This window comes from Colius striatus, chromosome 2 (assembly GCF_028858725.1).
Source record: "Colius striatus isolate bColStr4 chromosome 2, bColStr4.1.hap1, whole genome shotgun sequence".
Classification (NCBI taxonomy): Eukaryota; Metazoa; Chordata; class Aves; order Coliiformes; family Coliidae; genus Colius; species Colius striatus.
This window is the reverse complement of record NC_084760.1, coordinates 109,111,805-109,125,538: the sequence shown is the minus strand read 5'-3', so window position 1 is coordinate 109,125,538 and position 13,734 is coordinate 109,111,805. Positions and strand designations below refer to the sequence as shown.

Genomic DNA, 13,734 nt, shown 5'->3' with positions numbered 1-13,734 from the left:
GTTTTCTTTAGTAATAAAGACAATGTCTTAGCCTTTTCAGCAACTCAGGCTTTCCTTGGTGAGGACAGATGGTTCTTCAGAATTTATAAACACATTAGCTCTTCAGATTCGCCACACAGGACTTAATCATAGAATCATAGAATGATCATCTTGCTGAAAACAATTTTTTGGTCAGGAAAGACCTGAAAGCTGTTCAGACTAGTCCAGATCATTTTTGGTTATATCTTATTTCTGATTTACACAAATACTTCTTTATAGCTGTCTAGCTCTAAGCAACCATCAGCACAGGTTGCCCAAAGACCACAGAGAAGAGTTGCAGAGTGCATTTCAGTGCACTCCTGGACAGCATTACAGTCAGCACACACCCCCAGAACTTATATTTGAGTGAATTCCTACACATCTGAAAGCCTCTTGTTCAGCTCATGTATCTAGGACTAAAAGTTATTGATGCAGTTACAAGGTTACAAGACTTAGATCTCTTAAAAGAGTTAGAATGTAAAAGGTCTTAAAATCTTAAAGCATTTAAACATTACAGCTTCTTCACATGCAAATCAGGTGGGTAGGTAGCCACTGCTACAGAACATGAAAAAATGAAAGAGAAACTGTGATATTTTCCAGGTTTACAACAGTGTTTAAGAATTTTCAATGCTGTGTATTGTCTATAAACAGCTCAGGAGCTTAAAAAGCAGCATTCAAATGCTGATACTTTCAAAAGTACCATCATGCACTACTAAAAGAGGTGCCTGGTCACCTTTTCTGGTGTTCGTACAAACTTATTTATGGAGCATTGCCAAACCAAATAACAGAATCCCCCTGCACCCATGCAATACAGAGCAAGGGACATTCAGCTGCAGAAAAAACGGCAAGATGCCCACGAGATTTAGAAATATCTCAATTACTGACTCAGATACTCCTGTGAATAACATCTGAGCTTTCGGTTCTGTTAAGCATCTGAAGTTTTTTTCCTGTTTAAAACGTGACTTATAAACCAGTTATAAGTTACTAACAATGTACTGCAAAGTGAGTGTGAAGCTCCAATGGTATCAGAAGACCTTTTTTGGAACCAATTTACTGCATTACTCCACATGCCCGAAGTTCCCCATATTTTCCTTTCTGAATACCAACCTATTCCAGGTCCCCAAACATACTGGGGACTAAACAATTTCAAAATTAAGATTAATTCCAGCTCCACCAAGACATACAATTGCAGCAAGTAGAGCATGGGTTCATATTTACGGATGTTAGGCAGGACGTGTTTATCTCAAGCATGATTAAAATCTCCAGATTAATCATTAGTGTGTCTCTGAAATCAAACTGCAACACTTGCAACTGTTTGCTGAAACAATATTTAACTGTGTGTTTCAGAAGCCTGTTGGGCCAGGTCCCCTGATGTTTGTCTGAAACATCAGGGCAATCAGTATTGTACACTCACAGTCTTGCCCCTAAAGAACAAGGGCAGTAAGAGATGAAGGTTTCAGGAAAAGCATGCAGCATTCATCAGAAAAATTGCCACATTGTGACCTACTCATTAAAACAGCTTGTAATCACAACAATAATGACTCTCTGTGACAGCAGAGACTAGGGGAAAAAAAAAAAAAAAGAGTAATTATCCCAGTAACTGGAGAAACGCAAAGTTCCACTACGGTTATCTCATGAACTTCAAGCCTTTTCAAACTCACCATACTTAACAGGTTGCACATTTACATGCACCAGCTGCACAGGCCACTCTAGAAGTAAAAGAAGAACTAGCAAAGCAAAATACCTGCATGTTACAATGATTCTACTTCAAATAAAACTTGAAAGTAAAATACAGAATGGATTAGTTGTACTATACTTTGATGTCCCAAGCACTGGTAATATTAACAGGATAACAAGTGCTCAACAGCATGCTAGCCAGACAGCTGGGAAGGAATCTAAAGTGCAACAGAACAGATCCTCAATATGGAATTCTGCTAAATTCTACTAGCTGAGTAAACAACATTAACAAATATATTAATATACAGATATTAGACCTGGAGTAATACAGATAGTATTAGACCTGGGAGTTCAGGTTGATAATAAACTAAATATGAAAATATTCTAGAATGATAGCAAACTAAACATGAGCCAGCAAAGTGCTCTTGTGGCCAAGAAGGCCAATGGCATTCTGGGGTACATCAAGAAGAGTGTGACCAGTAGGTCGAGGGAGTCCTCCTCCCCCTCTATTCTGCCCTGGTGAGGCCTCATCTGGAGTCCTGTGTTCAGTTTTGGGCTGCCAGCTCAAGAGGGACAGAAAACTTCTGGAGAGAGTCCAGCACAGGGCCACCAAGATGACCAGGGGACCGGAGCACCTTTCTTATGAGGAAAGGCTGTAGAAACTGGAACTGGGCCTGTTTGGCCTGGAGAAGACTGAGGAGGGACTTCATTAATACTTACAAGTATTTAAAAGATGTATGTCGAGGGGACGGGGAAATGCTTTTTTCTGTAGTGTCAGGATAAAAGCTGGAACACAGAAAGTTCCACTTAAGGAAAAACTTTCCTGTGAGGGTGAGGGAGCCCTGGCACAGGCTGCCCAGGGAGGGCGTGGAGTCTCCTTCTCTGCAGATTTTCAAAATCCCCCAGATGCATTCCTGAGGCGAGCTGGACTAGATGATCTCTAGAGGTCTTTTCCAACCCTCACCACTCTGGGATAGGTTCCGGGATTTCTTTGTCCTTTTTAGAAACACTGCTACATGAAAGCTCAACATCTGAACAATTTCTATCTTTACTTTTACTAAAGAAATTATTATACCAACATAAATGTACTCTCACTTTATCAGATGAAGCTTCTTTACTCTAGAAATGCTCAAAGTTCAGGTTTTATGGGTTCTAATGCACCCAAGCCTACAGTAATTTTAGGCTTTGCTGTTAACAGCATAAAAAAGTACAAGACCCTGTAAATTAATCAATTGGACACATCAAACAGCAGCTCAAATAAGCAAAGTAGAGTCATTAGACCTGGCCCAGCACTCCAACTGGACATTACTCACCTGCAGCTTAATGCAGTGTGCATGTTGGCAGTAATGCTCTATCCCACTTGCAGTCCAAAAAATAACCCCCAAACCAAAACAGGACAGACATTAAAAAAGAGAGATAATTAACAACAGAATTGAATTAAGTTATACAGTATTTAAAGTTTCTCCTCTGCAAATCTCCATCTTCCATCACCTAGGAACTGATTTAAATTGGACATCACAAACCTCTCTTGTGCCAGCAAACTTTATGAGAGAAAGCATCAAAGACATCATAAAAGAAAGTTTAAACTGTTGAATTTGCAGAAATACAAGCAAATTTGGCAGCTTGACAGAAAGCAACTGAGCTGTTGATATAAAAATTTCAATTCAACAACCATATACAAACTTGCAAGAATACAGTCTAGTTATTTGAAGCACGGAAGATGCTTAATTTTGTATTCCATAAACAACCATTTTCAGATGACAAATACAGGGAAATTACAGTACTGCTGAAAGAACTGCTGTAACTAGTTTAAGTACTAATTACATCATATTATCATGTTATTGTAGTGCTCAATTACTGAATTAAAACTTAACACCTATCCATCCAAAGTGTTTTATTTCCTCCACTGAACATTTTTAAGCTCAATTCTCAAATCTGATGAAGTTTTAGGACAAAATGAAGTGTCTCTTCAGTTATTGCCTTACTGCTGCAAAAAGATGAACTGTATAAGCTCTCTAAGGAATCCCAGGAATTATATCAGAACTAGTAGGAACAATAAATCTAATAGCCTTATATAAATCATATTTGTTTTGGAAATTGCCAGTACAATCATGTAAAAAATCATGGCAAAGAAAAGAAATTCCTCACACAGGAGAACCAGTTTAAAGCGATCCTAAAATAATTTTTATAATTGTCCACGAAAAATAGTCATTTTGTTGTATCAGCCAACAAAACAAACACTTTGCTTGAATTCAACTAGAACAGAGAGGACAACTTATTTTTGCTCTGAACATCGAGAGCTGCAGTCTCAGAAGGCTGGGAAAAGCAAAGCAAGTCCAAGACCTACTGTGTATAAACAGAGATACCATATGAATACACAAAATAAAAGCACAACAGTCCTCTTGCCAAGGAGGAGCAGATGGCAACTCTGAGCAGAAGTCAGCAGCACAATGATAAGTCTTAAGAAAATGCCCATCAACCAGTTATACTCCAGTCCCACTTTTTACAAGAGCAGAACTGAATTATTTCATCTGGGCAAGTCCCACTTGCAGAAACCCCAGGTCAGACATGGCTGCCCAGCCCCAGAAGCAGCTGTTTTGCTTGGACTCCCAAGGGACCACCCTCAAGCTGCACTGCATATTACCTTCCTACCACCGCCTCCTCCTCCTTCCAACCACCTATTTTGCACAGTGGAAACCCCTCCTTTACACTAGTTTCCTTCAAGGGGTGGGGCCCAGGGGAAGAGTTGTTCTAAAATATAGGAAGAAATTACAGTTTTTAATTGGTAAAAAAAACGCTCATGTGTTCAGAGTCGCTGGTTTGACTTTACCCAGCACACTTACTAATGGTGCCCAGGATAGTTCATGTGCCCTTCATATCACACCATCTCCTGACTGTCCCCTTGCAAATACACAACAGCTGGGTCAGCCAGCATAAAGGTAGCTCCGTACAAGAAGAGTTGGCCCTCATGCCCTTCTTCTCTTGTTGTGGGTCTCATAGAGAATTGTCAAACTTAAATGATGCTGGTCCTAAGACTTTTTTTCTTTGACAGAGATTTCTTACCTATATGAAGTTCAAAAACTGCTTTGGAAAACAAAACAAAAGGCTCAGAGCTTAAATTTAATTTTCTAGTGAGCAATATGGAAAGATATATTAAAAAAATAGGCATTCTCTTCAATAGAACTTAAATTTTGTTTATTGGACTACCACAAAACTGCTTTGGTTTTTGAACTTCGTGTTACTTGGGAAACTCCTTCCCAATTATAAAGCAGAGAAAGCAGAAATATAACTGCAGAAAGTAAAAGCACAAGCTCTAATTTTTGCCCCCTCTGAGAATTTAAGTGAATTTGAAAGACCTCGTAATTAATAGTGAAACACACTGTGAAACAGAAAAGGTTTATCTTTAAATGCTGAATGCTACAATAGTTATTTACCTGAAATAATTCCAGACAGGGAAACATTAATCTGTCCAGCTGCAATGCTGGCTGAAAAAAACCAAACAAACAAACAAAAAAATCCCACTCACTATTTTAGAGTCTCTATTACTTGATTTTGTAATGTTTTGCAAGACTGCTACCAACACCATCAATGTTGCAATTGCTTGAAAATTTAATACAGGAGTAAAAGTCATATATTTAAACCAGCAAAGATCTCATCTAGTTTTCTCTTTCTAATCTCTGTAAACTCTAAAATTTGCCAGATCTCCTAATCAAATAAGGAAGAATATGTGGGTATTTAATATTTCAGGAGCTTTTTCAAGACCAGAAAATCTGAGGTTCTAAAAGAGGAAGACAATTCATAGAGGAAAACCTTGAAAGAATAGAGTACATTTTTTTTTGTTGTTGTTTGTTTTTTTACAAAGTCACAATGAGCTTTAAAGATTTGGTGCTGAAATAATGCTGATATATTGAGAAATTCTACTAGACTGAATACATGAATTGCTGAATCATAGAATTGTTTTGGTTGGAAAAGACCTTTAAGGTCATTAAGTCCAGCCGCTAATCTATCACTGCCAAGCCCACCACTAAACCATGTCCCTCAGCACCTCATCTACATAGCTTTTAAGTATTACCAGGAATGGGAACTTTAGCACATTCCTGGGCAGCCTGCACTGGTGTCTAAAAACTCAGTTAAAAAGATCTTCCTAATGTTCAATCTAAAGCTCTCCTCGTGCAACTTGAGGCCATTTTTTCTCATCTTATCGCTTGTTACTTAGGAAAAGAGACCAATTCCCATCACACTACAACTCCCTGAAAGGGAGTTGTAGAGAGCTTTCAGATCTCCCCTCAGCCACCTCTTCTCTAGGCTAAACATCCCCAGCTCCCTCAGCTACTCCTCATCAGACTTGTGCTCCAGACCTTTCACCAACTTCGCTGTCTGCCTGTGGACCATGCTTCAGCACCTCAATGTCTTTCTAGCAGGGAGGGCCCAGAACTGAAAACAGTATTCAAGGTGCAGCCTCACCAGCACCAAGTGCAAGGGGGCAATCACTTCCTTGGTCTTGCTGGTCACACTATTTCTGATACAAGCCAGGTTGCCATTGACTTTCTTGGCCACTTGGGCATACTGTTGGCTCATGTTCAGCTGCCTGTTGATTAACATTCCCAGGTCTTTTTCCATCAGGCAGCTTTCCAGCCTCTGACCCAAGCCTATAGCATTGCATGGGGTTGTTGTGGCCCAAGTGCAGGACCTGGAACTTGGCCTTGTTCAACCTCATACAACTGGCTTGTCCAGGTCCCTCTGAAGAACCTTCCTGCTTTTAAGCAGATCTACACTCCCACCCACCTTTGTATCATCTGTGAACTTACTGAAGGGGTGCTCAATCTGCTCATCCAGACCACTGATAAAGATATTAAACACAATTGTCCCTAACACTGAGCCCTGCGGAACACCACTAGTGACTGATCACCAAATGGACCTAACTCCATTCACCACCACTCTCTGGGCCCAGTCATCCTGACAGTTTTCCACCCAACAAAGAGTACATCCATCCAGGCCATGAGCGGCTACTTCCTCTAGGAGGATGCTATGGGATATTGTGTCAAAAGTTTTACTAAAGTCCAGGCAGACCACATCTACAGCCTTTCCTTCATCCACTAAGCAAGTCATAGGAGTCACCTTGTCATAGGAGATCAGGTTGATCAAGCAGGACCTGCCTTTCATAAAGCCACACTAATTGGGCCTGAACTCTTGGTTGTTCTGTATGTGCCTTATGATGGCACTCAACATGAGCTGTTCCACAACCTTCTCCAGCAGCAAGGTAAGGCTGAGAGGCCTGTAGTTGCCAGGAACTTCCTTCCAGCACATCTTGTAGATGGGTGTCACATTTTCCATCCTCCAGTCCACTGGGATCTCCCTGGTGAGCCAGGACTGCTGGTAGATGATGGAGAATGGCTTGGTGAGCACTTCTGCCAGATCCCTCAGCACCCTTGAGTGGACCCCATCCAGCCTTCCTGGATTACTTTGCCCTTCAGCGCTGCCTCCCAAGGGACTGTGGCAACCAACCTCCTAAATATGTCAAAGTCTGCCCTCTGAAAATCTGAGGCCGCAGTTCTGCTGACCCCCTTCCTTGCTTCTCTGAGGATCATGAACTCAATCACTTCATGATCCCTGTGCCCAAGATGGCCTCCAACCATCATATCTCCCACAAGCCCTTCTCTGTTTACAAACACCAGTTCGAGCAAGGCACCTTCCCTCGTTGGCTCCTTTACCAGCTGCATGAGGAAGTTATCTTCAACACACTCCAGGAACCTCCTGGACTGCTTCCTTTCTGCTATGTTGTATTTCCAGTAGATCAACTGAAGTCCCCCACGAGAACAAGGGCCAGGGACCTTGAGATTTTTCCCAACTGCCTATAGAATATTTCATCTACCTCTTCATCCTGGTTGGGTGGTCTATAACAGACTCCTACCATGTCATCCTCCTTGTTGCCCTTCTGTGTGGTTCTTACCCATGAACACTCAACCCTATCATCACCATCATTGACCTCTAGATAGCCAAGGCACTCCCTAACATAGAAGGCTGCTCCACCACCTCTCCTTCTTTGCCTATATAACTAGATGAAGCTCATGACGTCTGATATCAGACTTCCTCCTCTTTAGCTACTGTAATCATGATTTTAAATTATGACCTCTGGTAATGAGTCTCTGATGACTCAATGCCTAGTGCTTAAAATAACTTTGAAAAACTGAGTCAGAGGAATCATTACACAAGCACAGCATCATACAGAACCCCTCCAGCTTTTCAGCTTCCCAACACAGAAATGAGAAGCCTTGCACTAGTAATTACTGCAATGTAACATAAGCCACTTATTACTGAACTTGTGAAAGATCATAAGGTCAGACAGAAAGACAAAAGAACAGAAAACCTGGTTCTTAATAAAATAAGATCATATCAGCTCTTGTGCTCATCCTAATATCTCATTCCATCAAGAGGTCAGGAATCTGTGGTAAATTTGCATTAACAAACATTTTCAAACATTCTGTTGCCCCTTAAAAAGAAATAGATCACCAAGACGAAACAAGTCCCAGGAAGTATTTTCACACCTACTTAACTACAGCTCAAAAGTCAATCAACTTTTTATATGATTGAGACCATATAACTAAAATTATTACTTGACCTAATTACTTTTGTTCCATCACATCCTACATATATTAATCAACCGTGATCTCACTCTTGGTATTATGTTTTGCTCTGTTGAATTCAAACTGTGGAACGAGCTGAATGGATTATTAAGTCATCTGCATTGTAGGAGTTCATCCCAACTCACAGATGTATTAACAGTCGTTAACTGAATATTATCTTAATATGCAATTTTCTAGAAAAGTCTACCTTCAAAGTTATGACAATACAAAAGGCAGACTTGTAGAAGACAAAATGAGGGTGTTTGGGAGGGTTTAGCCCTGAGGGATGGTTCAATGCCCAGCTGCAAATCAGAACAAAGAATTGTTTCTGCCTGATTTATAATGCAAACAGTTTTGTGATGATACAATGGAAAATGTGAGACTTCTTCAGGGGAGCCTTACACTAGTAAGAGCAACAGAGAATGAAAAAAAAAAATATTAAAGGAAGAAAAATAATCTTTATTTGATATCTAATGTATTATTTTTTCCTTCCTGATATTTTGATACATAAATCAAAACAACTACAAGAGCTGTACTAAATTCAACTATATCTAGTTAGTGACATTCACAAGAGATGACAGAACATGATTAGATGGACAAAAAAGGTTCTGAACAAAAATTCCATTTTTTAGAAGGATTGCGAAGGTATACTTTTTTTTAGGAACAAAATATTCAGTCTAAGCTTTCATCTCATGGGACTTCTTCAGACAAAAAAGGGCCCAGTCCTACAAACAGACTCAGACAAATGAGTTCTTGAAGCAGACAGAGTATTGTACAATCACAAACATAATGGTGGGACACAGGTGCCTCGAAAGTTAAATTTGCTGCTGTTGACACTAACAGGAGCCGAACATCATCAAACTTATCAACATCTGCCTTCTAAAATACCTAGCTTAGGAAAGTAATGCCACCAACTTCAACAGTGTTACTCCTATAAATCACAGTTTATCAATTCCTGGTTTCAACTTCTAAACTAAAGCCCTCACTGCACATTAGCAGCACAGATTCCAGAGGCACTGTCTTGACCAGCAGCACATATATAACCCATCAACTTCTTTGAACATCATCACCTCCTTCTGAAATCAGGACTTCACAAATGGCAAAATATCTGCCTTTTCAAGAAACGGACTTGTCTACACTTTAAAATAAGAAATAACTCTAAAATTAGACTGAGGTAGAGAAACATTATTTAAAAGTCAACATATTACTTCCTGATGTTTCTAGCTGTCCCCATTGAATGAAGCTCAAAAACAAAAGGCATGAGTAAATCAGGGACTTGGCAAACTCTAGCGGGGAAAGAAGAGGAAACGCCAAAGTCAAGAAGCAACAAATAGAAGAACGAGAACATGTGGCTTTTGCAAGCAATTATCACAGATTGAGATGTTTAATTTTTTGTAAGCTTTATGCTTTTAGGCTCAGGTACGTTTTTCCTTCCTTTGCAATGTACAGTCAGTAAGCTCAACTATTTCCAAAAGAAGCATCCAAACTAAAGTATTTAGCTTAATGCAGTAGCATTCCTGAAACTGCCTACATCTGAAGTCAGGTTCAGTTAAATTACTGTACAACTTTGGGATTTAGCATCCCCTAAACAAACGTTTTGTTTTGGTTTTTTTTCACTTGCTTCGGTTTTTGGAGCTTATGACCTTGAGTAAGCCTTTAAGGAATCACAAAATCCACTGCCAAGTTACAGTAAGGATCTAGCCAACAAAAGAACTGCCACAAGATTTCTCAGATCCTCCACTCCCCATTTATATTTTTACCCTTCACCATCAAAGTCTCCCCCACCCCACTTTGCCACCCATCAGCTCTGAGCAAACTGCCAGCTACTGTACCTCTCTAGAGCTGGAGAAAATGGGTCTACTGTTTCTGTTCAATTAATTTGTTGCCATTCCAGATATATCAGACATCGCCTCCAGAGTACTTAGGGCCTACAGACACCCCTGACCTTGTTTCAACAAAAGACTCTCTACTAAATCCCCAGTTAACAAATATACTAGGAAAGCATCAGTAAAGGCCTTTGTGCATTAAAATAGTAGACTTTTCCCCTAAAAGCTTTTAACATTTCAGTAAGAAATCCAGTGAGTTTGAGAGGTAAAGGGAAGAGCCAGAGACCACATCATCATGCTAGAAAACTCCAGGAACCTACATTGCTGTGGTTTATCAAAGTGAGCCAGAGTTTACAAGCTAGCTGTGGAAGAAACCTCTATTTCTCCCCCACCCCTCAGGAAATCTAACACTTTAATACAAGCATTAGTAAATCCTGTAGACAAAAGGATAAAACTAGAAATAGAAGCTACGCAAATTTAGATTCTAATGGTGTTTTAAGAAAACCAAAAATACAAGGTTTTTCTATAACTGGAAGCATTCAAATTAAGATTATCCTTTCCCCCAAGCCACCTTGGAAAGTGTGTTCTAGGTTAAAAAGCAATTAATTCAGGAAGTGCTAATCACCAGGCCTGTCACTCACTCTTACCAGCCATGTAGGATTTGACAGCATTAAAGTTTGAGAAATTCACACTCCAGATGACTAACTGTAGTTTATAGTTTTATTAATTTTTTCACATACAATACAAATACACTTTGCATATTTCTTTTAAAAACAGGCTCTTCTGGAAGGAGCACATGCAGAAGGTATGAATTTTGTTTACAATTTAAAATCCCAAATTTATTTTAAAAATTGAAATGGTGACTGGTAAGCTGGCCAAGATCCTAAAACCTGTTTCTTGAGCCAGTTACTCCTTTACACTATTAAAAAAAAAAAAAGTATCCTTTACTATAGCTGACATTTGTACAAGTTTAACAAATTAAAATCCAGAACACAGCAATTTGCAGAGGGGGACCTATCTCCTGGATGAAACTCACAGAAAATAAAGGAAGTTTCTCTTCCATGCTGCTCTCAGTTACCAGCATATCAAAATAGTAACAATAAAATATCAAGTCTTTCCTGACTATCACTTCCCATTTTTATCCTTCAAGTTAAAGTAAACTACCATAGCTTACTTGTAATGTGTAGAATGAAAAAACTTGCACCACCTGATTTCAAGCCAGTCCTGGTTATGAAATTAGAAATTATACACTCTTCAGTCTGAGGCCACAATGGCTCAAAAAAAAAATACTTCAAGAAAAGAAAAATTAAGTTTCCAAACATATAAATAAAATGTCTTCATGTGTTCAGCGCAGAATGAAAGAACCCATCAGGATACCGCACCTCAAAGTGAGGAGAGAAATAATAAACTGGTTTAGTACAGTATCTGCTTGGCATAGCACTGTGTATTATGTAGTACATGTGTACACTGAAGTACTTTTTATGCCACCTACAGTAGTTAAGTTGATTACATGTTAATCACACACACATCCCCCAAATCAGTGGGAACCACCAATATTAAAACTGACTCCAGCAACAATATTCTAAAACCTCAACAGAACATATTTCACTATAGTCATACTTCTTAAACTGCCTTAGTGATTTTGAAGTCTAAAGAACATTTTTTCTGTGCTTCCAAAGAAGTCTACTTAACCATGAGTAACTATCACCTTACACGGATGCAGACACAGCTACTTATACACTAAACTTGATGTGCTCAAGAAACAGAATTCCTCCAGTACTGAGAGGCACAACACAAATAGTGTGCTGTAGTGAGAACTGACTCAGTAAAAGGAAGTTTTTAAACTGCTGAACAAGTTTATGGAACCAAGTGACTCAAAGCATTTAGTCTAAATACCAAATAATTCCGCAATATTTAGACAACTTACAGATGTCATTTGCTTAATGTCACACCTACACAGAGATACTTTCATCAACTAATATAGTAAATAAATATTGCTAATCTAGAAAGAGACCGGTTTCAGATAGGATAGGCTAATTTTGACTGTTGCTTTAATAGCAGATACTGTTGAAGAACTGAACAAGATAATTTCACTTCCTGCTTTTTATTGTTTTTACTTTAAATCAGACCTTACTATTAACAGGTCTCACCTTGGGCTCCCCTAAGAGACACGACACATTGATCCCCTGGAACCCACCCAGGGGGGTCCGCATCAGCCGCGGCGGTCGGGGGGCGCGGGGGGGAGGGGGCGGTGAGGCATCTGGGACGCTCCGTCCACAGCCCGACGGGGCAACCGGGCCACCCCGTTCCAGGGCCGAGCGGCAGGGCCTGCCAGCGGCCGCGGCCTTTCCCCTCACCGCCGCGGTCTATCGGCCAGCCCCGATTCGCAGGGCACGGTGGTAGAGGGGCAGGGGCGCCCGGGCTGTGTGAACAGCAGCCCTCGGCCTCCAGCGGCTTTTCGGCTCTACAGTCGCGCCCGGAGAACCCAGGGCGGGCGGCTGGGTGAGGAAGGCAGACGGCGGGGCAGAAATGAAGCAGGAAACAACTTTCCTCTGTCCCGGAGCCGGCGCTACCCCGCCGAGCCCTCCGTCCCGCCTGGCAGCGGCGCCGAGGCCCGAGCGCGGCGCCGCGGCAGCGAGCGGCCCTCTCCTCCTCCCTTTCCCTCCTTCTCTCCCTCCCGCGGCCGGAGGCGAGGGGCAGGCCCCGGGGAGAGGACTGCCTTCCCCGACCCCCAAAACGCAGCTCGTCCCCCGCCGGGGCCTCCCCTCCCTGTGGCCCGCTACCGCGGGGCCTGCTCGGCGCCCGGGGGGCTCGGCACAGGGGGCGCCCCGGAGCCGCCTCACGACCCCTCGGGCTGCGCAGGAGGCTGCTCACCTTAGTGGCCATGGCGCTGCCGGTGCGGGCTGGGCTACCGGTGTCCCCTGCCTGCCGCGGGCCGCGGCTGCTCGGTCGGTGTGTCCGGCCCGCCCGCCGCCGCTGGGCCGCGCAGGCGGCTCCTCCTCAGCGTCCCCCAGTCGCCGCCGCCGCCGCCTGTGGGCCGTTGGGCGGCTCAGCAGCAATCCCCGGCGCTCGGCAGGCGGGGGCTGATGTAGACTCCCGGCGGTGCACCCTCCCCACACCCCCTGCACGCCCTCCCCGCGGCCGCCCCTTGCTTAGGCTCGGCAGAGCACCGCACCGCACCCACAGGCGGTGGCGGGGCTGCTTGTCCCCAGCCTCTCCGTCAGGGCTGAAGGGAGAGACCCAAGAGACGTCGGGGAGCCCCGAGGAGTCGCACTAGCCCGTACCCGGTGGCGCGGGGTGGGGATGAGGGGCAGACCTTCTCCTCCACCCCCCGTGCCTTCAGCGGCTCCGCTGTGCTTTAATCAGCGTTTGCCCTCAAATTCCCGCTCACGAGGGGAAATGGGCTAGCTGAAGGACATTATCTGTCCCTCAGTTGCTTTTGAACAGAAATTTCGAAGCAACTGTATCGTAAGAAAGCAATCTTTCCTCGGCCCGGCCCCCACTGCAGCTGTTAGTGGGATGTGTGTCGTCCCTGTGTGATGTGTGACCTCCTGTTTCAGCCCGGCCTTAGCGTATGCAGTTGCTAGCAG

The 13,734-nt window shown here is 42.6% G+C and overlaps 1 protein-coding gene across 2 annotated transcripts in view; it reads right to left on the bottom strand.

The window, feature by feature from the left end:
• The window catches only part of SNX9 (sorting nexin 9), a 61,647-nt gene extending 48,399 nt beyond the window's left edge, over positions 1 to 13,248 (bottom strand). The window contains exon 1 of one of the 2 annotated variants that reach the window (XM_061989033.1): positions 13,019 to 13,248. In XM_061989033.1, coding sequence (XP_061845017.1) covers positions 13,019 to 13,030 — 12 coding nt within the window. In that variant the 5' untranslated portion in view covers positions 13,031 to 13,248. The remainder of the gene's footprint in view (positions 1 to 13,018) is intronic. The other variant, XM_061989032.1, reaches the window with a different exon arrangement.
• Between the last annotated feature and the right edge of the window lie 486 nt (positions 13,249 to 13,734).